At 32.3% G+C, this 26,575-nt stretch overlaps 1 protein-coding gene across 5 annotated transcripts in view; it reads left to right on the top strand.

Annotated features, from left to right (window-relative positions):
* The window catches only part of PAN3 (poly(A) specific ribonuclease subunit PAN3), a 150,600-nt gene that overhangs the window by 59,472 nt on the left and 64,553 nt on the right, over window positions 1–26,575 (top strand). For all 5 annotated transcript variants that reach the window (XM_056794726.1, XM_056794723.1, XM_007495259.3 and 2 more), the window contains one exon: window positions 10,292–10,442. In XM_056794726.1, coding sequence (XP_056650704.1) covers window positions 10,292–10,442 — 151 coding nt within the window. The remainder of the gene's footprint in view (window positions 1–10,291; window positions 10,443–26,575) is intronic.

Consider the following 26,575-nt stretch of genomic DNA (forward strand, 5'->3'; position numbering starts at 1 on the left):
TGAGAAAAGAAATGATGTTTTTTGAGTTATTTATAATAAGCCTTGAAAAAGTAGGTTTAGGCCAGATTGTAGAGGGCTTTAAGTGCCAAGTAGTGGCATTTATACTTGTGTAAAGAGGTAATAAGGATCCTCTGGAGACTATTGAGTAAGAGAATCATGCTAGAGGAAAATCATCTTCTTAGCCATATGGAAGGTGGATTGAAGAGGCAAGATATTTGAGGCCAGCAAACCAATTAGACTATTGAATGTTTTAAAGAGAATATTGACAAGAATTCCCCCAGCCTGGAAAGGCATGGATGAGTTTTGATCTATATCATTGGAGGAAGTAGTAACCACATGGATTGTCACAGTGCTATGTCCAATGAGGTATGAATTACTTGGGACAAGTAGTAATTTTGATGCTTATTATTTATGTTGGTATTGGTTATATCTATGTGTTCTTTTCATGCTAGGCTGACTCAGGATGACTGACTTTGACCAGATGTAACTGGATTGAGTTGGTTTCCCTACCTTTAGTAGTTCTCTCTCAGTTGAATGTCGAATTTTTTGCTGTATGCACATTTCATTGTTCTTTGTTGTGTTTTAAATTCTTTGTTTTTCAGAATAGCATTAGTCCAAGGAAGTATGTGAGAGTTATAAGAACTTTTCAATTATTGTTAGAGATATTGAAGTGTCTGTTGATATGAGGAAGTCAAGTATTTAAAGTATTTATCATTTTTATTTATCATTTAAGCCTACAGTGAAACAGAATCAGTTACAACAAAGCACTAAGGAAAGTACAATCAAAAACAAAAAAACAATGACCCAAGAACTGACAAAACAACTACTTGAAAAATCCTCAGAAAATCTGCAAGGACCTTCAGAGGAACCTGGCAGCCTGACAGTTGTTGTTGATTCCTGTACAGTGTGTTATGGGCTTCTTGAAGCCTAGAAGAACAGTAAGAAGAACAATAAGATCATTTTAAAAAAAATGCTTCTAAACATTGTTATGAAGAAAAAATACTTGTAACTGGCAACAAAATATAAAGACTAGAATTCTGAAGATTGGAAAAGGGTAGATTTTACTGAAGAAATTCATTTTCATTTAAAGGTATATACTCACATCACTGTTGGAAGAAGTCCAGGTGAGTCTGTAAGATCTAAGCATCTTCATCAGACTATAAAACATCCACCCTGAAAAATGTTTTTGGGATTAAAATTTTTTTTCAGTGGGCCTGTAATTCTTGTATACATTGAGGGAATGATGAACATATTTACATATCAAGAAGCAAAATTGTTCTGGAATTACAGAAATTTTCAAATGGGGATGTGATACTGAAACAAGATCTTGCAGATTGTCACATCATGAAAATTTAAGAAATTTATTGAAGAGATGGTATTAAATATTTCAGTGGCCTGGGAGTTTGCCTGATTTAAACTCCGTTGAAAACCTGTGAGCTTTAATCAATGCTGGACTCAAATAAATGGATTTTTCTTCAAAGATATGCTTAATATTCCAAGATGATAAAAGTGTAGTTTCATGATGAAGGATTTAAAAATAATGTGTCAAAATCTTGTGAATTTTATAAAAAAGAAGTGATTGCAGCAAAAAGGATATATATGTTAGTTTTTTTAAGATGTAAAAACTTAAAAGTTTATTGTATATAAATGAATTTAATTTTCCTTGGTTAAAGTTAAATTTATATGCCACTGAAAAAATAAAGTTCTTAAATTAAAATTTATTGTAAGGTAACTTGCTCACTTAAAATCAGGATCTCTTTACCAGGAAAAATAACTCATTTTAGGCTCACTGATTTAGAACAGCCAGGAGCCATCTAATCCAGTTCTTTCATTTTTATAGATGTGGCACTTAAGGCCCAGATAGTTATTTACATAAGTCCACATAGGTATACTAAGTAATATATAGAAAATTTGAGGCCATGTTCTTTGTCTCCAAAACTAGTACTATTTCCATTGTACCAAGATAAAATCAATTATAGTATGCTTCTTTAAAATAACATTTAATAAGAAAATTCCTATCCCTTGACATCACCATTGACATCATGATTTCAATGATGTCTGAATTGTCTGAATAATCTTAAAGACCATTTTAGTTTTGAAGATAATCAAGGTGATTTTAGAAATGTATTCAAATTTTCTAGGCTATAGTGAGATTGAATTCTAAGCCACACATTGAGTTAACATATTATGTAAATCTGGGATAACCAGGCAGAAATAGCTAGGATAGCTTTGCTTCTGAAAATAATTTTTTTTTTAGTTCTTGTCAGGAGGTTAAAAAAAGGAAAGGCAATAAGGAGGGGGAAAAATAAAAGACATGAAATGCTATAAATAGTGAAGAAGACTGAGGTGTTGTGAATGTTATTGATACACATACCAATGTTATATGTGGAAAGAAAAATAAATTAGAAATTCATTTGTTTCTGTGAAAATGTTGTTAACAGGACAAGAGAAATAAACTGCTTTAAAATTTTCATCATAGTTTTATTTTGAAATGAAAATTTTCATCCTTTTTTCCCCCCCTATATAGTTTTTTTAAAACTGCATAGTGTAGCCCTTTAAAGTATTCTTAACTGGTCCTTTTAGTGTTAATATTAAATCTAAGATATTAAATCAGTTTGTTTTATAGAAATAATAAAAAAATGAAAAATAATGACATTGCAATCATGAAAGAAATTACATGATAGACCATACCATAGGGTATAGCTAGCATTTTTTTGGGAATTATATTATCATCTTTCTGTTATCTTCTCTATGGAGCTTTTTTTTTCGTGAAATGAAAAATAGATTCACCATTTATATGATTTTATCCTCTCAGGTTCATCTTAAAAAATATTGTTCTTGAAGCTCCTAAAAGTTCATTTGATTAAAAAAAAAAACATTAGATTTTAAGTAGGCTTGCCAATGATCAATTTAGCATGTTCAGGTTTTTTGTTTTAATTTATCAGTTCATATTGGAGGTATGTTTTCAGCAGTTTATTTTTCCTTTGCCATTTTAAACTCTTTTCAATCTGAATTTCAAGATATATTTCAGACTGATTCATACAGACACAATCCTTTTTCATTTTTAACCCTTACCTTCTGTCTTAGAATCAATACAAAGAATTGGTTCCAAGGTAGGAAAGTGGTAAGGACGGACTAGGCAATTGGGGTTAAGTGACTTGTCCCAGGTCACATAATAGACAGTTTTTTTGCAGTAGGATTCTCTTACAGTGTTGTTGGTTCACACTTATGCATATGTATATGTATGTTTATAGTTAAACTCTTTACAATTTTGCCTTGGCCATAGGAGAGAGAGAGAGAGAGAGAGAGAGAGAGAGAGAGAGAGAGAGAGAGAGAGAGAGAGAGAGAGAGAGTGTTTTAATTTAGGTACACAGTAGATTGTGTAACAATTCTTTTCCTCTGGTTTTTGCCAATTAATCAACACACTTTTATTAAATGCGTGCTACACATTGGTACAAAATTCCAGCCTTGAAGACAGTCTTATCTTTTACTCCATGAAAAAAGAGATGGCCTGTGCTCTCAAAGAGCTTATGTTCTAATGTGGAAGACAACATGTTTCCACAAAAAAATATAAAGAATATATATCCAAAAAATATTTTGGGGGTAATTTTTTTGGGTGAGGGTATTACTAGTAGCTGAGGGTGTCATTAAAATTGCTCCATGTGGAAGATTTTAACTGAATTCTTAAGCAAACGCGAAATTCAATGAGAAGGAGATAAGGGAGTGTGCAGAGGTGGGGATGTGTATTAGAAATGATGAGGAGATGAAAATGACAAGATCTCAGGAGACTATGAAAAAGAGAACAAGGAGGAAGTAGTGTTTTTTAAGAACCTAACTGGGGAATTTTAGGCATAGTCAAGATGGCAGGAATTATAGCAGTGAAAGCTAAGTTTAAAGTCATTTTTTGTTTAAAACCCAGGATATCATAAGAGATATAAATCATGAGGCCTGCAAAACATGGACACTGGGTCTGGCCGGGAACATGCTGTGTGCAGAGCATTCTATGGCTCATGTACTGAAAGACTTCACATCAGTACAGGCGAACATCCAGCGGATCTTTAAACTAGAGTGGGGTGTAGGAATGGGTGCCATCTAGTTGCTCAGATGTCCACTACCGCTTTCGAGTTCACGATCCAGGGTAGACTGAGGAGGAGGGGATTGAAATAGAAGAGGTGGAGAAGAAGAACTAGAAATCCAGAACCCTAGCTATGAATTGAGCAAAGAGCAAGTTCAGAAGCAAACAGTGATTGGTGTGGCTCTCATCCCAGAAACAGAGCAGTGACTTAGTTCTAGTCTTCAGTCCAGGCTGAAATCTTCAGTGGAATTCCAGATCAAAGTAGAGCATATCACTCATTCACTTGGAACCTGTAGAGCTTCTCAGCAACTTTGTCCAGTAGTAGTCTAGTGAAATTTTCAACCAGGGAAAAGTTAGAGACCCAAACTTGGGTCAAGAACTTGCAGAGATCAGACCAAGAGGGCCGTGATCAGGTTTTGGGAGTCCTGAAAGTTCATAGGTTTCTTGTTTGAGTTGTGAGAGAAGCAGGACACAGGAGGATGTATCCTTAACTCAGAAGTATACAGAGTCCAGTGCTAACATCAAGTCCATAGTCAAGAAAGATCATGTAAGAATAAGCAAACAAAAAAACAGAATCTTGCCATAACAAGCTATCGGGACAACAGAAAAATTCAGGACACTCAATTAGAAGAGAATTACTTGAAAACATCTACAAGCAAAACCAGAAAGGAAAAATGTATCTTAAACACAAGTCCAATTAGAATTCCTTGAAGAATTAAAAGCAAGAGTTTCAAAAGCAGATAGCATGAGCTTTAGAAAGAAGTGAGAGCTGTGGAAGAAAGAAATGAAAAGAAAATTAACAGCTTGCAAAAGAGATATAAAACCTTCCTAAGAAAACAATTCCCTGGTGGCCAGTGAAAAGGCACAAGATAAAAGATAAAATATTTTTCATGGGAAATAAAAAGATAGAACCAGTCTGGCTAGGTTTCTAGAGATAGCAGACAGAGAAACATTGAAGGAGGTCAGATAGATTGGGAAAAGGTTTTGAAGGACTTTAAAAGCTGTATGGAGTTTAAATTTGTTCCTAGAAACAAAGGAAAGCCTCTAAAATTGAATAGGATAGTAACATATTCAGATCACTTTAAAGCACTGTACATGAATAACTGGAGTTATGGGAGATTTGAGGCCAGGAGAACAAATTAGGAAGCTGGTTCATTAATCAAGGGGAGATATGACAAGGATCTGTGCTATTTAAGAATAAAAGTGATTCAAGTTCATTATAGTACTAGTCTATAAAATGTTAAATAAGAAAACAAATCTTGCTTTTCACCTTTCTCAGAAGTGGTGGTGTCCTATTGTTTCTGCTAACTCATTCATCTTTAATAATGCTTCTATTTCCTCTATAATTTTATCTCTGCAATGATCCCTTTTAATGTATTTTCAACCATGCTTCTACTCTTTCCCATATGTTTAGAAAAAAGTGGAGAGAGAAAGCTTTCTTATGACCTAGTCTCTCCCCAAATTTCTTCTATATTAAGCCTATTATATACAACTAACTGATGGCTCTTTTAAGCCTCTGCAGTCCGACTTCCCTCTCCACCACTCTAGTGAAATTGCCCTCAAGGGTCAATAGTGACTCCTAGCTTTGTATCCAACCCTAAAGTCTCACAAATTGAGGTTGTACAATTGATCATTTCTTCCCCCATGTACTATCACTTTCACCACCTCTAATCTTCACTGTATTTAAGAGCACTACCATTTTCCTTTCCATTCATAACCTTTGAGTTATCCATATCCAGTCATTTACCAAGTCTATTTAATTTCCTTTCTATCTTCTTAAGATCTCATGCTTCCATCCCATTTTCTCTAATCATATAGACCTGCACTAGTTTAGGCTCTCATCATGTCTTTTCTGGACTATTATATTAGCCTCCTAATAGGTCTTTCTGCTTCTAGGCTTCCACAAAACTGCAAAACGAATCTTTTTTGTATGTCGAACTGTGAAATTCTTCTGATCAAGACTTTTAGGATCTCCTTTTTGATCAGATTCAGATATTTAATCCTGGCATTTTAGGCTCTGCTTAAACTTACTGCAGTCTGTCTTTCCAAACTTAATTTGTATTTCTTTTATGCACTTTTGTTTCAGACAAACTGGCACCAGATGTTCAACAAACTTACATACCTTTTTCTATAGAAGTTATTTCACATGGCTAGGATGAAAGTTCATCTTCATCTTTATCTGTGGCTCTCAGTATCCTCTTCCCACAAGACTTTGTACTTGAACCCTCTGCACTTTTATTTGGTGATCTCATCAGTCCCCATAGAGCAGTGTCTTGACTACTGTAAATTTGTATACGCCACCATAATCTTTATTCTCACATATTTACTAATATTTATTAAACACCAACTTTTTCCTAGGTCATGTTACAAGCACCAGAGAGACAAAAAAAATTTTGTACAAAAAATATTTGTTTGTCAAGAGGTAGGGCCTAGAACATGTGGTGGCTGACCCCCAAAGTTTCTCATCCAATTTCAGCCTTTTCATTTTTGGCAGTTCTAGACTACACATTTCCTACATCCATTTCTTTTATCTCAGTCAAATCTAATCCAATGTATACAAAAGCAAAGTAGCTTGTATCCAGCATCCTACTTTCATAACCACTAACATAATTCAAGTCCTTAAAATCTGTAACATGGGTTTTTTTGCATTTTTTTTTTAGCCTTATAATTGGTTCACTTGCTTCCAATGCACTTTCCCTATAGCTGCCAAAATAATTTCTCGAAAGCACAGGTTTAACTGCATCACCCCCCTACTTGAGAATTTTCTCTAGCTCTCTATTAATTTTAGGATTCATACAAAAAATATCTTGGTATTTATAACATTTCAAAATCTTGCTCCTGTCCACTGTTCTAGGAGAATTGACCATTACTATTCTCTTAATACTTTCTACATTCTAACCAAACTGGTCTGTTTGTTATTTACTGAACTTGGATGTGCTCTCTCCAGCCTCCATGGCTTGGTATCATAGGTTATCCCATATGTCTGCAGAAGAGGCTTTGTTCAAGGCTTTTCTCACGGGGCGTCTTATAAAAAAGGTTGTTTGTTTGCTTTTTTAATCCCCTTTGGGTTAATGGCTCTTCCTCATATTGTTAAATTTACCTTTTTTTATTTTCCTAAATGGTTCTGGTAAAGTCTAAACTTCTTCAGTATTGTGATGAACTGTTAATTTTTACACAGTAGCTATTTGATAAATCTTACTGAAATAATTGTACATTGTGGCCCCTTAGTAAACATCATGTTGAATGGCTTTGAAAGTCATGAAGTTTTTGATATGGCGAAATTTCTTTCCAATTTGAAGTTGTTTGGAATGGATTTCACTCTTCATTGTTCCCAATGTCATTCTCAAGGCACACAACAAGCCAGATTATCATTTTAACTTTTGCAAAAGCAAAGATTACATTCTTTGTTCAACAAAATCACACTAAGCAAAAATATAAATACGACAGTGCCATCTCACAGGAAAGAGATCACATTCATACAAAAACAAATTATCTTATAAACTTGTAGAACTGAGAGATAGTGTAATATAATGGAAGTAGTGAGTGCTTGGTATGGAGTTAGGAGCCTCAAGTTTGAATATTGACTTAGATGTTAGTTCTGTGACCATATGTGAGTAATTTAATTCTTTCTGAGCCTTCATTTCTCCTAATCTGTGGGTCAAGACTAATACTACTTATGTTGCCTGTCTTTGTTGTAGGGCTGTTGAAAGATGAAATGATTGAAGAAACATAAGATTCAAGTTTGAGCATTTTGATTTATTAAGCAATGCATGCCATTTGCCTAACAAACCAGAACTGGGCCCCTTCCTAAATTAAGAGCTGAATCTCTGTTAAAAGCAATCAAATAAAACCAATTAGTTAAAAGGAAGTAATATGACATTAGGTAATCTGATTTCTAATTGGGAGAAAAGATTAAGGACTTTTCATGTTGAGAGGGGAAGAGTGAAGAGTACAGTTCCCTGAATTCAGAAAAAAAGAGGTGTTCTCCCCCCATGAGTCTGTAAACAGTTAAAAGAACATGGAAATAATAACTGATTCATCAGTAGGGGACCAATTTTCAGGTAAGACATAGGGGTTGCTTAAAATGTACAACTGTTAAGAAAATTCCTTGAATCAGTCTTTGGATCCGATTGTGTTTCTGGTCAGCATAACCTAGGTTCTTGGGGGTCTCTAAGTAGCAGGTAGGAGTCGTACCGTTTCCTAGCCAGGAAAGGCTGGGTTTAGACAAGTAGGCCTGTTGTGTAGAAAGTGCATTATAAACCTCTGAGTGATTCTTTCAGTGTGAAATGATTGATGGTTAAGTTATTGGCCCATCACCTTTCTTCTTTTCAAATACTTCCCTCTAAATGATTCATCCATATCATTTTGATATAAGATGTGGTTACTATTTTGAGAGCTTTCCCAAGGTTAGAATGTCATAACTCTCTTAATCTCTCATAATTCTCTTACATATCTAAATTTCACCATGAAGTTCTAATATGTTTTGTTCATAGTCTTTTCCTGATTGTTGGGTAATTCTGCATTATAAAATACTCTGGCTTATACTATACTCTAAGAGACATGGTATATATTGTCTCATAGTAAGAGATCTTAGTAAGAAAAATGCCTGTTATATAGCTTACTGATTTTACTAAGTAATTTCTCATTGAGCAAGTGATTGCCTGAAATTCCTATATGACTAACAGGATGGAAATTGCCCATAATTAAGTGTATTTGTGTGTGTGTGTAGAGAAATGAATCCTTTGCAAGTGGTTGATAGTAGAATATATGTTGTGTGTTTTACACAAGTGATTTGACTTGCCTTTCCCTCCCCCCTCCAGATTTACATCTTTAGCTTGAGAAGTATAATCAGCTTCAACATGAACCTCAAATACACAAACTTGTGTCCAGTTGTAGAACCTTTCCATATTCTTCTTTTATCTCCTTTTTTTAACCTAAACAACATATAATTTAATGTTACAATAGCTTATTATCTCATATTTCTAGCCTCTTAATTTACCATGTGCTTTCTTTGTATCTAATATGGCAAATTTTTGTCGTTAAATTTGTTTAGATATTATTTTAGCTTTATTGAAATATTTTTTTATTCTCTGATTTTTTTAAAGTGCCTGAAGTTTTCAAATAATTTTAATTTGGCACTTATTGGTTGTACTCATGGTTTACTTAGTTTTCTATCTCATATAAACTATTTGCTACATTTTACAGATCATATTATATTTTTGTTGATTAATTTTTATTGAATAGGTTATTAGTTTAAAATAAATCATTTAACATTTACATTATCCTGAATTTATAGCATTCAAATTTTATAATGAATTTTAAAAAGTTTTACGTATTAAGCAAGTATGATGGATAATACTTCTTATCAGTTAAAAAAAGCTTTATTTATTTAGCCCATGATCCTGTGTTGGACTATGCAAACTGAACAAACACTTCTTGCCTAATAAGTGGTAACAGTTTAAAATGTATGTCTTATTGAAGAAAATGGTAAAATGACATTCATTTGTCTCAGTGTGGGCCAGAGATATATTTTGACTATTTGATAGCTTTAATTTTTTTCCCCTTCCACATAAGAAATTTTGTTTTACTTAAGGCCAGCTGGCATACTCACTAATTCTATACTTACAGGACTCTATAATTTTATTGCACCTTACATTAAAGGGATATTAAATATCATTATTGCAGTTTTGATAAAGAGATATGTCCAGTTTGCTTTTCTCATATCTAGGATGTGCTTGATTTTAAAATATTTTTTGTTCTTTAATTGTGTACATAATATGTTACCATAATCTTTAGGACAAGTTTTACTGTAAAGAAGGGAAGGAGTTATCCAATTCTAAATAAAGGTAAACATGTAGTATATGGTAGAAAGTGGTTCAATTTTGAGATAGTTTCCACCTCTTAGTGCTCTAAAATATAATAATAGAGTATGGTAATAATGCTTATTTCATTGTGAAGGAAAATATTTCTCCTTGAGCTTTAAATATTGCAAACAACATTTTTGAAATCCTCCAGTATGATGACTAAACTTTCTCTTAGTGATAATAGCTATGCAATTAATTTTAATAGTTTATAAAACTGGTGTTAAAACTTCTTTACTAAAGACTAAGTAGAAAGTAAAAAATTTCTAGAATTGTGAAATGATGCCTTTTTATTAAAAATGTTTATTTTTAATAATCATGAAGTGTTAACTCATTATATTTAATTTTTAAATAGACACCAAATCCTACTGCAAGTGAGTTTATTCCTAAAGGAGGATCAACCTCCAGGCTGAGTAACCTGTCCCAGTCAAATATATCTGCCTTCTCTCAAGCCTTGTTTTCTCACCCATCTGTGGGAAGTCCTGCTGCTGCTGGACTAGCACCAGGTAAGTTGAAAAACTATGTTAGATGCAAATTGAGATTTCTAAGCACTATTGATATTTAACTATCAGAATCAACATTTTAGAGGAGAAATGGTATATTTTTTAACTTTACTATGAATTTTGTACTTAAGAATCAGAACTGCAGGCAAAGCATATACACCAAATTTAAATTATAATATAAAAGTTGAATGCTGTCCAAGAATTCCTGTCACTTTATTAACGAGATAACTATTAAAGTACAAAAGTAAAAATCTAAATTTTTCTGAATCTCCTTTTGTCTTAGAAATGCTGTCCTATACTATGTTTTGAAATTTCAGTCTATATTATTATTCATAGGTTGTTTAATACTGTCACAATACTTTTGGCATTCAAAAAATTTAAATATTTTAATTAAGTACTTAATTTTAACATTTAATAAAATATTGCTTCTTATTTTATTATAAGGTTTTAGATTAGTATAATTCTTACACAGTTTTAATGTAAAATATTTTTATTTTATGTTTATTAAGAGAAAAAGATGCCCAGGAGATTAGAAAGAAGGAAAAAAATAGACTTAAGGAAGAAATGAGTAAACATAACAATATCATATAAACAATTTTTTCTTAAGAAATGTGTCAGTAATATTATTAGGCATGTATAATATAACATCTAGGAATAGCAGTTAGCACTGGTTTATCTAAAGTAAATTTTGATGTTTGTTGTGTTTCAGTTATCAGGGCCTTAGATTTTAAGCTTTCTTCCATCAATTTTTTGAAGGAAAAGGGAAATAAGATTTGAAAGTAAGGAACTGAAAAAATGTTTTCACTTAACCTAGCCACAAAAGCAGATCTATTATTTGTTATTAATAAGTAGTCATTCACTGTTTATGGAATTATTTCCTTTTGAATATTTAGGTAAAAATATTGATGGTGATATTGTCAAATAATATATTTTAGTTAGAAGAGAATCAATGCTTTGATATCTACCTAAGCTTTCTGTTAGATGTTAGGTAGATATTTCAATAGAACCAATTAAAAGTGGACATTTAAAGTTATGGGTGAAAGGTATACTTATCTTAGATAAATTGAAAGTTAATATGTTCACTTTTTCCATGAATGGAAAAAGATTATAACCTAGAGTGTCCTCTGAGACAGATCAACATCAATAACTAACCACTGCCTTAAAAAAAACCAAAAAAACACCCAAAAGGCCAATTTTCATGAATATGGACAGTTAAAATAATCATATTAAGAATTTTTCTCCCATTCATACTATAATGAACTAAATTTACATTTCCTCAAAATATGAGTATAATTACTATAAACTTTATATCACTTTATATCTTTAATGCATTTTACATGCCACTTTGTATTTATTTTTGTACTTGTCTTATTTTTCCCCCTACTGGACTTGTAAGCTCCTTTAGGAAAGGGATGGTTTCCTAGTTATCTATATTAAACAGAGTGCTATGCCCACAAAATTACTAAGGATTTAAAAAATTGTTTGAATCGAGTAATAGGTAACATTTATCACATTTTTTTCCTTCCATTTAAGTGGCTTATCTTTTAAAAAAAAAAAAGCAAATTTTAATCTTGCTTCCAGGAGCTACACTTTCATAAATAGTTTTGTCATCAACTAAAATCTTCACTCACAAATATTATCTTTCAGGACATGGAAACGGTGGTGATTTGAAGGTGCAAGATCAGGGCTATGCAGAAGATGCAACTTAGTGCATTTTCCAAAAACTGATCCTTTACTTAGTTCTGAGACTTCAACCACTTTGCTAGAGACTAACATTATTTCAGTCTTCTTGTGGCATTCTTCAGTCTTCTAACTGATGGTTTTCAGTTGTCAAAAATTCATTCACAGCTTGTTCATTAATCCTTTCATTGAAAACCATCGCTCTCTTTATCGAAATGTGTTGAAACTTGGCTTGTTCATTATTTGTCTAAAAAGCTGGGCTTACCTTTTGAGTTACTTTCATATAAGCTAAAATGATATCTTTTCATCTAATATATTTTGCAGTTTTATGAAAAAATGTGCAGCTTCATTTAACCTTTACGTAATTTTTAAAGAGATAAAATAAAATTTTTTATTTTAAATTTTATTTTGTCTTCCCGCAGTTACATGTAAAAATAGTCTTAACATTTAAAAAAGAATTTTGGGTTTCAAATTCTCTCCTTTTCTCTTTCCTCCTTCCTTCTGAGATGGTAAACATTCTGATACAGATTTTACACATGCAATCATGTAAAACATTTTTCCATATTAATCATTTTGTGGAAGGAAATTTGAACAAAAAAATTAAGAAAGTGAAAAAAGTTTATTTTGGCCTAAAATTAGATTCCATCAGTTCTTTCCCTAGAAGCACATGGCATTTTTTAGCATAAGGCCTTTGCAATTGTTTCTGATCATTGTAGTCCTGAGAATAGCTAAGTTATTCTCAATTGTTCATCAGACAGTATTTCTATTACTGTGTACAGTGCTCTTCTGGTTCTGTTTACTTCTCTCTGCTTCAATTGGTATAAATCTTTCCAGGTTTTTCTAAGCTCCTCCTGCTTCTTATTTCTTACAGCATATAAGTATTCCATTACAATCATGTACTATAATTTAAGGTGATCAAAATAATTTAATGACATGTTGAAATTTAGAGTAGGGGAAATTTTCTTATATTTATTTTAAACATTTATATTGTTAAAATATTTTTTTTATTTTTTATTTTTATTTTTCCATTATTTAAAAACTACTTTTTTTATACACATGGTTTTCTAAGTTTTTATGTGAGAAGTAAAAGTTTGACAACCCATATCCTTGTATTTTAAGTTAATTTGTAGCAAATTAAAGGCCCAGTAAGATTGAATATATGAACAGAACATGACACTTTATAAATAGCTGTCTTTTTGTTTTCTGATTACCTTTTTTAAGACAAGGAATCATTGGACTGATTAATGTTTAATTTATTTTTCAGCAAATCTTTGTAAGAAACAGAATAGATTTATCTTATTTAGTACTACAAAAGGATAGCCCTTATGGAATTCTTTTGAAGCCTTCTGAGCAAAATTCCTTTGACCAAATTAATTATCTTTAAGTGACACATAGTCATTCTAAATGTATCTTCAAATCTTCTAATGTTGGACTTTTTTTTTTTAAATGGGTTGTGATACCTATTAATTATGTGACTTTAGGCCAATCACAATTTCTTTAGTACTTTGTTTACTCTAAATGTAAATGGAGCAAACAATACTTGTAATATCACAGAGTTTTTTATAGGAAAAATATCTTATAAATGTAAAAGTACTATAATAATCTAAGCTGTTATTTGTCCTTAAGAAAAATAATAATATAGTTTCATGAAGAGAGGTATGACTATCCCTAGAAGATAGAAACAATTTTATTCTTTTTGTACAATAGAAAGAGGATTTCATTATGAAAGTTAGTTGCCTATTTCTTTTTCAATTAGATTTTCCCTTTTAAGAATATTTACTTTGGTAGTAGGCATTAGAAAGATAACTATTTTGAAATAGTCCAGCCACCTCAGTACTAACAATTATAAAATACCCAAAATTATTTAAGAGAAATAGGAATTTGCATTTTGATGTGGTATTTTGAAATTTTTATTATATAATGATAAAGTGAGAACATCAAAATTACAGTTTGAGCAGAATTTTAGTTAATGTAATGAACAGACCTCAAGCAGCTTTTTTTAAAGAGTGGTCCATCAGAACAGGATGGGAATCTGGGAATACTTTCATTGGATAATTAGCAACTAGAAGGTAGTGAATATCTGAATTTATACTTGGAAGCTAAATTCTAGGTATGCCCCACCTGATATCATTAATTGTTTCCACAAAAATAGGATACCCTTACAGAGGATATTTTGTTCCAGAGGAACAGTGATTATGCTCATGAAGAGAACAATATAATGATGATAACTTAATTTCAGGGAAGTTAATCTTGTTAGATTTTAAATTCAGTTATGTTTATGTGCATTTTGGGGTCTCTATACCTGGAACTCATTGTCTTCTTATCTCTTGTTCCTTACTTCACTGACTTCCTTCAAGTCATAGCTAAATTCCCAGCTTCCAAAAGAAGGTGCCAGCTTCCCTAATGGCCAAAACCTTCTCTCTGAAATAATCTCCAATTTATCATTCACATATATACGTGTCTAATGGCATATTATTTGTACCTGGTTGTTTATATATTGTCTTCCCCATTATACCATCAGCTCCTTGAAAGCAGGATCCACTAGTTTTTTGCCTTTATTTGAATCTACAGTATGATACACAAAGTTGAGATTTAACAAACGCTTGTGGACTTGACTTGGGATGGTTTGTAGTGGTAGTTCTAGATCATTATATATATTAGCTTTTAATCAGTGTTGGCCAGGTCATTTTTACATAGGGCATACATGAATACCTCATCTTCTCCATTTGTAAAATTTGTAAAATGATGAGATTGGACTAGATGACTTGAATTCCTGTCCATCTCTTGACCTCATGTATATATGTATAAAAGCCAGAGATGATTTAGAAAACATTCCACAACATACTTGTTCTTCCATTCTTTGCAGATAATCTTGAATTAGATGACTCACAAAATTGCCTAATAATTCCTAGTTTTAAAATAATACTTGTGTTATTTTAAAATTGTTGACTACATTTTGACAGATTGAATTGTAAATAGATTTGCCTTATAGGATAAATAGTTAGGTTCTCACAGATTTGCCTGTCTTCCCTGCCAAAGACCAACTTCTCTTTGAGAATCTTTACTGACTATTCCACTCACATTGATCTTCTTTGAATTACTTTTGCACTTATTTTCAAAATTAGGTTTAGTGTGGTATTTATTATTCTTTGTGTTGTGTGTCAGTCATGTCCCCTAATAGATTTCTCGAGGACAAGGATCTTTTATATATCTTTGTGCACCTATATCATTTCCATATATTTGTAAATATATGCAAAAACTTAGAAGATGTTCAATAGATAGCTGTTTGGTTAATTAGACAAATTATACCTTTTCTTGAAAAAATATATCTCATGAGGGGAAATAACTATGAATGGCAATGTGTGGTGATTTTTATTGTTTAAAGATAGAAACTGTATCAGGCCTGTGATTTTATTGGTATTTGGATCTCTGAATAAGTAGCTTCCTTTTCCAGTACAAGTTGGTACCTTCTCTGCAACTTGTATTTTTAGAATGTCGCAAAAAGCCCTGGAGGTAAAGTGACTTGTTTCATAGTATGTATCAGAGGTGTAACTTAACTTCTAAAATACTATAATTTTTAAGTATTAGTAAACAAATAAGAAACCTTACTATTTAAAACCTATTTTAACCATTTTATGTCTTAATACAGGCTAAGATATTCTTTTTTAAAATGGGTTTTTATTTATATCTTGGTTTTTTTCTTCATCATAGTTATTCCCAGTATCCTTTCCCATCCTCTACTCAAGAAAGCCACTTCATATAACAAGTAGTATTTTTCAGAGACAAAACAGAAAAAGAGAAAACGAAGAGTGAAGAAAGTCACCACAATAAAAAAAATGTGTACAATGTATATCATACCCATCATGGGGTATGTTGGGGGCGTCCATTTATATCTCTTTATTGAATAATTCTCAATATTTGTCATTTTAATACATATCTTGATTTTGTGTGTATAGTTATTTTTTCCTTTCACATTTTTGAGGTTATTGTGTCCTTTTTTTTTGCTTTTGTAGCATCATTAAGTATCAATTAATTTAGATTTTCTTATGCTTCTCTGTATTCATTACATACATTGTTTCTTATAGCCAATAATATTCCATTACATTAAATTGCCATAGTTTATTTAGTTATTCCCTGATCGATGGGCATCTACTTTGTTTCTAATTCTTTGATATCACAAAAAAAGTGCTGCTAAATACGTATTTTGTTATATATATATATATATATATATATATATATATATATATATGGGTTTCCTTGGGGGCATAAGCCTGATAATAGATTCGCTTGATTCATAAGATACAGTCATTTTATAGTCACTTTATTTGCATTATTGCAAATTGCTTTCCAAAATGGTTCTACAAGTTAACAGCTCCACCAACAATTATTTAAGTTTGCCTGTCATTCTACAATGGCTCTGACACTTGAGTGTTGCTATTTTTGTTTTGTCCATCTTTGTCCATAGCCAGGGTGTGAACTGAAACTTTAGGGGTTGTTTTGATTTTCTTTTTTCTTTTTGTGATTTGGAGCATTCTTTGGTGATTATTTTACAATTCTTCTCTTGAGAGCTATTTTTTCATTTTTTTGACCATTTATCTATTGGAGAATGGCAGTTAGACTTATATGCATTCATTGTTTACATATCTTAGCTATCAAACCCATAATATATGATATAAAGATTTTTTTCATCATTTGACCACTTCTTTCTTTTTTTATTTTAGATACATTAATGTTGTCCATGAAGAAGCTTTTGAGTTTCATGCAGTCATCTGTTACAGCCTGTCTCTTATTTGGTTGAGAATACACCTTTTATCTATAACTATGAGAGATATTTAATCTACCTCTCTTTTGATTTTTTAAAAAATAGTGTGATCTTTAATAAATAGGTCATTTATTCATTTCCAATATATTAAGTTGTGAGATGTAAGGTATTCGTCTAAGGCTAGTTTCTACCACACTTTTTTCCAGTTTTCCCAGCGATTTTCAATCATATTGGGAGGTTTTTCTCTAGGCAATTTGTTTTTTGCCTTTATGAAACAGTTTATTGCATTCTCTTTCTAATTCTCCCTTGTCTATTCTGTTCCATTGTCTAGCTTTCTATTTTTTAACCATTTCCAATAGTTTTGCTCACTACTCCTTTATTATAAAGTATATTATATAGTTTAAGGTGTGAAAGTGTTTTTTTCTTTTTCAACTTTGCCTGTTTTCACCATTGTCCTTAATACCCCTCCCCCCATTTTGTTATTCAATTGGTATAGTATTAATAATGTAAATTAACTTTGGTAGTATTGACATTTTTATTATATCGACACAGCCTAGCTATAACCAATAAATACTCTTCCAGCTATTTATGTTGGTCTTATTTAAGGAGCAATTTGTAATTGAATATATACAAGTCTTTTATATGCTTTGAGGGGTTGATCCCTAGATATTTTAGTGGTTTTGTCATTTTATTTTTGGAATGGAATTTCCATTTCTATTTTTCTTAGATTTTGTTATTAGTATATAGAAATGCTATTTTTTGAGAATTTATTGTATAGTCTGCAACTCTGTTGAAGCTTTTAATTACATCAATTACTTATGATTCCCTAGGATTTTCCATGTATGCCAACATGTCATCAATAAATAATAATTTCATCTCTTTATTATTTTGCCTTAATTTCTTTCTCTTCTCTTACTTGCTAGCACTTCAGAACTATGTCAAATAAGAATGGGGAGAATGGTCATCCCTGTTTCATTCTTTATTTGTTGGAAAAGATTATGTAGTATGACCCCATTGGATAGAATGCTTACTTTTTCATTTTAAACATATGCATTTTGTAGGATTTCTGGCATAAATGAATGCTTTACTTTTTCAAAGGTTTTTTGCATATATTGAGATATCATGGTTTTAGTTGATTTGATTTTTAATGTGATTAGTTGTATTGATTGTTTATCATCTTTGCATCCCTGGTAAAAATTCCACTTGGGCATAATGAATGAGTTCATGGAGAAATCACTGTAACCTAATAAGGTTATGTTAAAAATTTTTAGGAAAAATTAATATTAGTCTACAGTTATTTTCATCTTTTCTCTTATTTTAAGTATTTGAACCTTCTTTGTCTCAATAAAGGGATTCTGATACGGTGACTTTTTGATTTTTGAGGATAATTTGTAAAGCACTAATTTTTTTTTAACCCTTACCTTCCATCTTGGAGTCAATACTGTGTATTGGCTCCAAGGCAGGAGAGCATTAAGGACTGGGAAGTGGGGGTTAAGTGACTTACGCAGTGTCAAACAGCTAGGAAGTGTCTGAGTCTAAGGCCAGATTTGAATCCAGGGCCTCCCATCTCTAGGCCTGGCTCTCAATACACTGAGACACTCAGCTGCACACCCCCTCTCCCCCCAATTACTTTTAAAATATTGTTTGAGTGAATTTTTTGCTAATTTGTCTTGACCCGTAATGATTTATTGCCTTTTTTGGGGATTATTTGCACATTTTTTATATAAATTCTTAATCTGCTTATAATATATGTGAACACTGAAAATATATGACTTTTTGGGTAAAAATCTGACCTTCCATTTATGTATTTTGTGGAGTCATTGTGAAACTTTTGAAGTCCTCTATTTTTAGGATTTTTCTTTTATTTTTAGGGATAATTAAGAGTGTTAGGCTAGGTATCTTCAAATTTTTTGTAGAAGTTTACCCAGTGGATCCAGATTGTAGTTACTGTGCATATGTTCTTACATACCAAATTTGTGGAACTAAAGCAGTTGCTGCTTCACACAATTGTTCTTCTAAACTGGAAATTTCAGAAGGCAGAATAGAAATGACTTTGTAATCTGAAGAATTGGGTTGGGATGATCTGTACCTTTCAAATATTAAATGTTAGCTTTTCTATCCTAGGAATTGGTAGTGACATGGGTTTGAGGCTGGTTAGGAAGGAACAGAGGCAAGGACCAGTCATTAGTCAGATATTTAGTGTTTACTATGTAAAAGGACTTGTGCACAGTACTGGAAGCATTTTTAAAAAATCTTCCTTAAAACTACTTAAAGAGGGCGGCTAGGTGGCGCAGTGGATTGAACGCCCAGCCTAGAGATGGGAGGTCCTAGGTTCAAGTCTGGCTTCAGACACTTCCTAACTGTGTGACCCTGGGCAAGTCACTTAACCCCCATTGCCTAGCCCTTACTGCTCTTTAGCCTCAGAACCACTACATAGTATTGATTCTAAGACAGAAGGTAAGAATTTAAAAATATATATATTTAAAAAAATATTCCTTTGATTCTTTTCAGAACATTCATCAGCAATTTCCCCAATATTGAGAAGGAACTTTTTCTCTTTCCTTTTCGGTTGTGAATTTTCTTACTTGGTCTCTGAGGTTCCTTGAACATGGGACCTTGTCAAAGGAGACAAACTGCACAGGAGTGGTTATAAGAGCCCTAACACACTTAGGGATGTGAATCACTCCCTAAGGGCCTTGTAGAAAACTAAGCGTATGTAAGCACCATGCTGTCTAAAGTCTCAAATAGTTTTCTTGGCCTATTAAACATTCTCTTGAATACCTGGCATTTATTGCATTTGTTGTCTTATTTGTGGTATTTTTGAAAATTCTGATATTACCCTTTAACTTTCAGGTTATACTGAAGAATAAAAATGTGTTGTAATTCTAGAAGCCTTGTACAGACTTTTAGATTTTATTGTAGAATGAAATCGAACAATCTTGTAGGCATCTGGCAAAAGAATACTACATATAACGCTGATTTTAAAATCAATGTTTATTAGCTCCATGATAAATTCCACCTTTCTTCCATTCTAGGGATGATGTTTAGTTGAATTGAATAATATAACTCCACTGTAGCTCAACTTCATTTGTGTATAATGCCATTTAGGACTTAATATTTTTAAGAAAATCATGTTAGACTCAGCTTACATATCTAGATTTCTCAGATATAATTTTCACTCACAATAATTTAATTATTTTAGAAGTCTGGATGATTGCATATGTTTTAATAGGGTTTCATTTTCTGGTATGAGTTGGACTATTTGGTAGTTGAGGGTCCCTTATAAATGAAATTCTGATTCACTGTTTTTACCTAGCATTGAGGATAATGAGGCTTTCTATATAATTGAATTTTCCAAATAGTTAACAAAGATTCATTCTCCTATCCCCACCAAATGTTAAAAACCTTTTCCTTTTTAAATATCTCTCATATGTATGACATATTATTCTACTGCCATATATTGAATATTCTGATTAGAATTTAACTTTTTTTGGGTGGGGGAATATTTTAAGATAATTATTATGAATATAAAGTATTTTAGTTTGCTGTTAACAATCTTTAAGGAGCAGCTACGTGGCTGAATGGCTAGCTGTCCAGTCTTGGAGATGGGAAATCCTGGGTTCAAATATGGTCGCAGACACTTTCTAGCTGTGTGGTCATGGGTACATCACTTGCCTAGCCCTTAATGTTCCTCTGTCTTGGAACTGTTACTTAGTATTGATTTTAAGACAGAGAGGGTTTATTTAAAATAAAAGCCTTCAAGGGTCTTTTGTGTTGTGTAGTGCTCTGTGTCTCCATGTTAAGAAGCCTTAAAGTTATAGCCATTTTACTGTGTGTGTGTGTGTGTGTGTGTGTGTGTGTGTGTGTGTTCTCCATTTCTCCATTTACTGTTGACTATCCCTTTTTTAATTTTTCAACATGCCTTTCACTCAATCTTTTGTTTCTGGTCTATAGTGGGACTCAGAAAACAAATAACTAATCTTATTGTAATAAAAAAATAAGAGTAAACAAGCTTCAAGTGCTGTTAAGTAACATTTATGAAATTTAGTACTTGAGCTTTGTGGCATGAGTTTTTTTTAAAGAACCCCCTTCCCCAAACTCCTAGTTCTTGACTGTTTCAAGTAATTGAGGTTACCACATAAGGAACCTTTGAATAAATGACAAGTTAGTATACTAGGTGGTATGTAGTTACATTTAATTAACTTTATAGTTGGAATTTCTTCTTATCTTGATTGAGTTAAATTGCTAACATTCGTTTAGCTCAGTTATTGCAGTGTCTAATTGGTTTTTAAAAAATCCTTACCTTTCATCTTAGAATAAGTATCGTGTATTCATTCCAAGGCAAAAGAATGGTAAGGGCTCTGCAATAGAGGGTAAGTGATTTACCCAGGGTCACACAGCTAGTAAGTGTCTGAGGCCAGATTTGAACTTAAAACCTCCTGTCTTGACCTGGTTCTCAATCTACTGAGCCATATAGATGAGTGGCCTCCCTGCCTTCCATCCCCCTCCTGGCAATAATGAATTAGGAAATTAATATTATATATATATGAAATTAATATTATATTGGTTCCAAGGCAGAAGAGTGTTAAAGGCTAGGCAGTGGGGGTTAAGTGACTTGCCTAGGGTCACACAGCTGGGAAGTGTCTGAGGCCAGATTTGAACCTAGGACCTCCTCTCTCTAGGCTTGGCTCTCAATCCACTGAGCTACCCTAGCTGCCCTCCCTATTATTATTTTAAGATACATTTGGTTTTGAGTTTGTAAAAGTCATATATAACAAGGTGTGGGAAATAAATGTATATAGACTACTCATTGATAATGACATTTCTGGAAATATTAAAATTAAAAATCCCCTTACACTAAATGCATGTTGGGACCAGCCTTTTTTAATTTCAGAAAGCAGTTTAGAAATTTTAAAGAATCTATAGGACAAATTAATCCACAAATATTCACTTTACCATTTAAGAATGTAAGAATAAAATTTTTTATCAAATTTTCTTAATATGAGAAAGGTTACGGTTAAATTAAGTCAGTGATGATAGGTAATATTTACATATTACTTTAAGGCTTCTAAACATCTCATTTTATTTCATTTAACATTTGTTACCCCATTTGATCCTAACAACAGCTCTGAGAGGTAAGTACTACAAGCATCATTGTTTCTACTTCATAGATGAGGGCAGCTTTTGCGACTACAGAGAATTTAAAGTCTCACCTAGTAAGTGTTAAGAGGACCAATAGAGTTTTTACAGTTTTATATCTCTTTTGATGCCAAGTCCTATGCTTTTTTTTACTACAACCTACTGCGTTTTCTAAAAGAAAAATGCCACCAAGAGCAATAAGTAATGAACAAAATTTCTTTACATTTTGGAAGGACACATGTGTGATTTCTATTCTCAGTAGTGTCTTGTGAGACTTATACCCAGTAATCCCATTACTGATTGTTAAATGATGATTCTTGTTCATCTCATTTTAAATAGTTATTTGTGCTTAACAGGGTTCTCTGTACTGAACAAGCTAGCATGTTCCCATAACATGCCACAAAGCAGAGTTCAGTGAGAGAAGCCATTACTGCTCTGTTATTCTTTCCCCACAAAAGAGTTACTGAAATATTGGCCACTCCTACAGACCAATAAAGTTCCAGAATTCCTTTTAGTTTTACAGTGTATGAAAAACTATTCTAACAGTATAGAAGTCATCCAGGTATAAGGTGATTAAGAAGTTAGTTATAAGTACTATTATATATAAAAGTAACCTGTGATAGAATTAGATAAAACAAGAGTCCTACACAAAAAACAATCGACAAAATGAATACTAATTTCAAGATAAAGAACATAATTAAATCTAATTAAAAGATTAAGGAAGTTTTGATAGCACGTGCTATTTTAAATGTATTATTGATAAAGTTAAGATAATATTTGGGTTTTATAATATTTATATAGCATTTTTATAAAACTTATAAACATTAAGGTTTGGAAAAATGCTTTCTTTACAATAATTTTGTGAGATAGAGATTGTATTATTTATCCCTACTTTACAAATTAGAAAACTAAGGCTCAGTGAGATTATGATTTGCTCATAGTTATATAGAGTTGCAGAATTAGAATTTGAACACTTTTTGGATTCAGAACAACAGAATTGCCTTTGTATTGTGAATGGAAGTGATAGTAGTGTTCCAAGAAAATTACTTTATAAAGATTTGTGTTTCAGAGAGCTTGAACCATTTTATTAATCCTTACATTTATTAAGTATAATTATTTTTGGTTTTATATTGTGATAAATTTGTAACTCAGAAATGTATAGGTGACCTTTCTATGTTATTAGAAAATTCAGAGGAATTCAGAAGAATTTTAGGCCCTTTTTACAGAGGTAATATAGCATAGAATGAAGTAGAAAATGGAGTTATACCCATCTTAAAAATTTAGGTAGAGATAAATATTATGTAAATGTGGTTTGAACATTTGGCTATTGTTACAATTTGTAATTATGTTAGTTTTAAAAAGAAATGCATGTTTGGGCAATAGATGACTCAGTGGATTGAGAGCCAAGCTTAGGTAGGAGGTCCTGTGTTCAAATGTGGCCTCAGACACTTCCTAGCTGTGTGATCCTGGGCAAGTCACTTAACCCCCATTGCCTAGCCCTTACCACTCTTCTGCCTGGGAACCAATATATAGTATTGATTCTAAGACAGAAGGTAAGGGCTTTAATAAACAATAAATAAATAAATGTTTTTAAAAAGAAATGCATAAATTTAATTTGTGGACTTTTCATTGTATTTTTAACTCTTTTTCATCTGAATGGAACTGTGCTGTACGTTTCTATTTAGTTAATAGTTTGTGAAAGGTATCCTTGAAAACTAGGAGATATGTCCCTCTCATCCTACTTATCTCTAGATCCAGAGTTTTAAGGATCTATACAATGTATATGTTGGAATGTTAGACCTTAGGCCAATGTAGATGAATTAATAACAGTATAGTAATAGATGTGGTAGAGTTAGTAGTAGAGTGTGTCTTTATCTAGGATGTATCTCAAAACTTGGGAAGCTAAAGTATTGATGCCTTTTGTTCTTGGAGCTCTTTAAAGAATGATTTTCTCTCATTTGATTAAATTGATCTTTTCATAATAAGTTATAATTTGACTTTGTCTTCATGATCTTCAGGTAGTGTATCTTTGTATTTGATCATCTGAATTCTCTAGTTTGGGGCTAATACAAAACTATGAGATAGATTTCATGGAGAATTTTATTTTGCTAGTCATCAAAACCAATGATAACTATAGATATATATTTGCATGAATTAAGAATTTAATGTAATTCTTTCCCTTTAGGGAGTCCACGTTTCTGGATTGAGCATAAGCCTTTGTTTATTTATAAGTAAGTGAAGTAAAGGTTTTTTTTTTCTTTTTCCCCTTTTGATTGTAATTTTGGGTAAAATCATTAATTAAGATTTTGATAGAAACCAATTAAATAGAAATTAATTTAAAAATCCATCTTATGGGGAGGCATATCATGCATGTATTAATAAATCTTTGGATTTAACAAATTTTTCAAAGTAGGGTTTTGTGAAACTTAAATTGAAAAGAATTGCAATTGTACTTCCTATGCCTAAATATATAGAGTGGCATCTTTTTCAAGTTTCTTTTCAAGTTCCTTTCTTTCTTTCTTTCTTTCTTTCTTTCTTTCTTTCTTTCTTTCTTTCTTTCTTTCTTTCTTTCTTTCTTTCTTTCTTTCTTTCTTTCTTTCTTTCTTTCTTCCTTTCTTCCTTTCTTCCTTTCTTCCTTTCTTCCTTTCTTCCTTTCTTCCTTTCTTCCTTTCTTCCTTTCTTCCTTTCTTCCTTTCTTCCTTTCTTCCTTTCTTCCTTTCTTCCTTTCTTCCTTTCTTCCTTTCTTCCTTTCTTCCTTTCTTCCTTCCTTTCCTCCTTTCCTCCTTTCCTCCTTTCCTCCTTTCCTCCTTTCCTCCTTCCTTCCTTCCTTCCTTCCTTCCTTCCTTCCTTCCTTCCTTCCTTCCTTCCTTCCTTCCTTCCTTCCTTCCTTCCTTCCTTCCTTCCTTCCTTCCTTCCTTCCTTCCTTCCTTCCTTCCTTCCTTCCTTCCTTCCTTCCTTCCTTCCTTCCTTCCCTCCTTCCCTCCTTCCCTCCTTCCCTCCTTCCCTCCCTCCCTTTTTCTCCCCCCCCCTTCCCTCCATCTTAGAATCAATCTTGATTCTAAGGCAGAAGAGTCATAAAGTGAGAGACAATTTGGGCTAAGTGACTTGCCTAATATTACACTGTTCAAAAGCATCTGAGGACAGATTTGAATTCAGGACTTCTGATCTCTAAGCCTGGCTCTCAGTGCACTGAGCCACTTAGCTACCCCTATCATTGTTTCTTTTTTTTTTTTTAAACCCTTACCTTCCATCTTGGAGTCAATACTGTGTATTGGCTCCAAGGCAGAAGAGTGGTAAGGGCTAGGCAATGGGGGTCAAGAGACTTGCCCAGGGTCACACAGCTAGGAAGTGGCTGAGGCTGGATTTGAACCTAGGGCCTCCCGTCTCTAGGCCTGGTTCTCAATCCACTGAGCTACCCAGCTGCCCCCCTTATCATTGTTCCTTGATATACTTAGTGATGTATTTGTAAACACTTGAATATGTAATAAAACTTTGTGGAAGAGGCCTTAATTTTCTGTCATAAAAATGGAAATTAAACTTCCAATTTCAGTCTCTCAACAGTCTTGCCAACATGTTCATCCATGTGATCTCTGATGAGAGATCGTTTCAAAATTAAAGTTTATAAAAGGATTATAATTGTCATCTTAATTTTTTTCACCTGAGCTTGACTGATCTTGATTTTAGTGTAAAATGAAATTTTCAGCTTCTTCAAATTAAATATTTGTTAATGTTACTGATTTTTAATAACATCAGCCAGCATGTATTTCAATACTTTAATGTTGAACACTTTAACTGTTGAAGAAACATTTGTAGATACAGAGAATGAATGAACAAGTTCTTCTATTATTTAAAAAAAACTAATATTTTATGGGCATTTGTCTTGAGAAACTTTAACATGTTCAGATTTGGTTGGTTTATTTGAATTAAATTATGTATATTTCAACTAACATTAAGACTAAATATTTATGCTAATGTTTACTAATTTTTTGTTTTAATATTTTATCTTTAATCTAGGATTTTAATTTTGATAGGGATAGTTTAAAGAGTACTATTCCTGTGTATTATACTCTTGTCATTTAAAATCTTCTAGCGATTCATCTGTTTTGGGTCTTAAATAATAATTGTAAAAGGTTATAACTTTAAAAGTTTTTAAAAACACAGTATATATTATTACTTCAATAACACTGGTTACCCTGATCTTGCTTTTCTTATGTAGTATAGCATGGCATTGTGTTGCATAGATGGCATAGTGGATAGAATATTGAATGTAAAGTCAGGATAACATAGATTTGAATTCTTGTTTGTGACACTAACTTGCTGTGTAACCCTGAGCAAGTCAATGAACCTCTCTGAGCTTCAGTTTCCTTGTCTTTAAAAGCAGGATAATACTAGCAGCTACCTAACAGAATAGTTGTGAGAATCAATCACTATATAAATGAGAGCAATTATTTTAGGGGAGATAGAAGGAAGGATTAAGTTTCTAAACATTGAACAATAGTAGACTACAGTTTTCCACTTGTTTCTGCATAAGGGAAAGGCCAAAATGTTATCTTAA

The sequence above is a fragment of the Monodelphis domestica genome, chromosome 4, assembly GCF_027887165.1.
Source record: "Monodelphis domestica isolate mMonDom1 chromosome 4, mMonDom1.pri, whole genome shotgun sequence".
Taxonomy (NCBI): Eukaryota; Metazoa; Chordata; class Mammalia; order Didelphimorphia; family Didelphidae; genus Monodelphis; species Monodelphis domestica.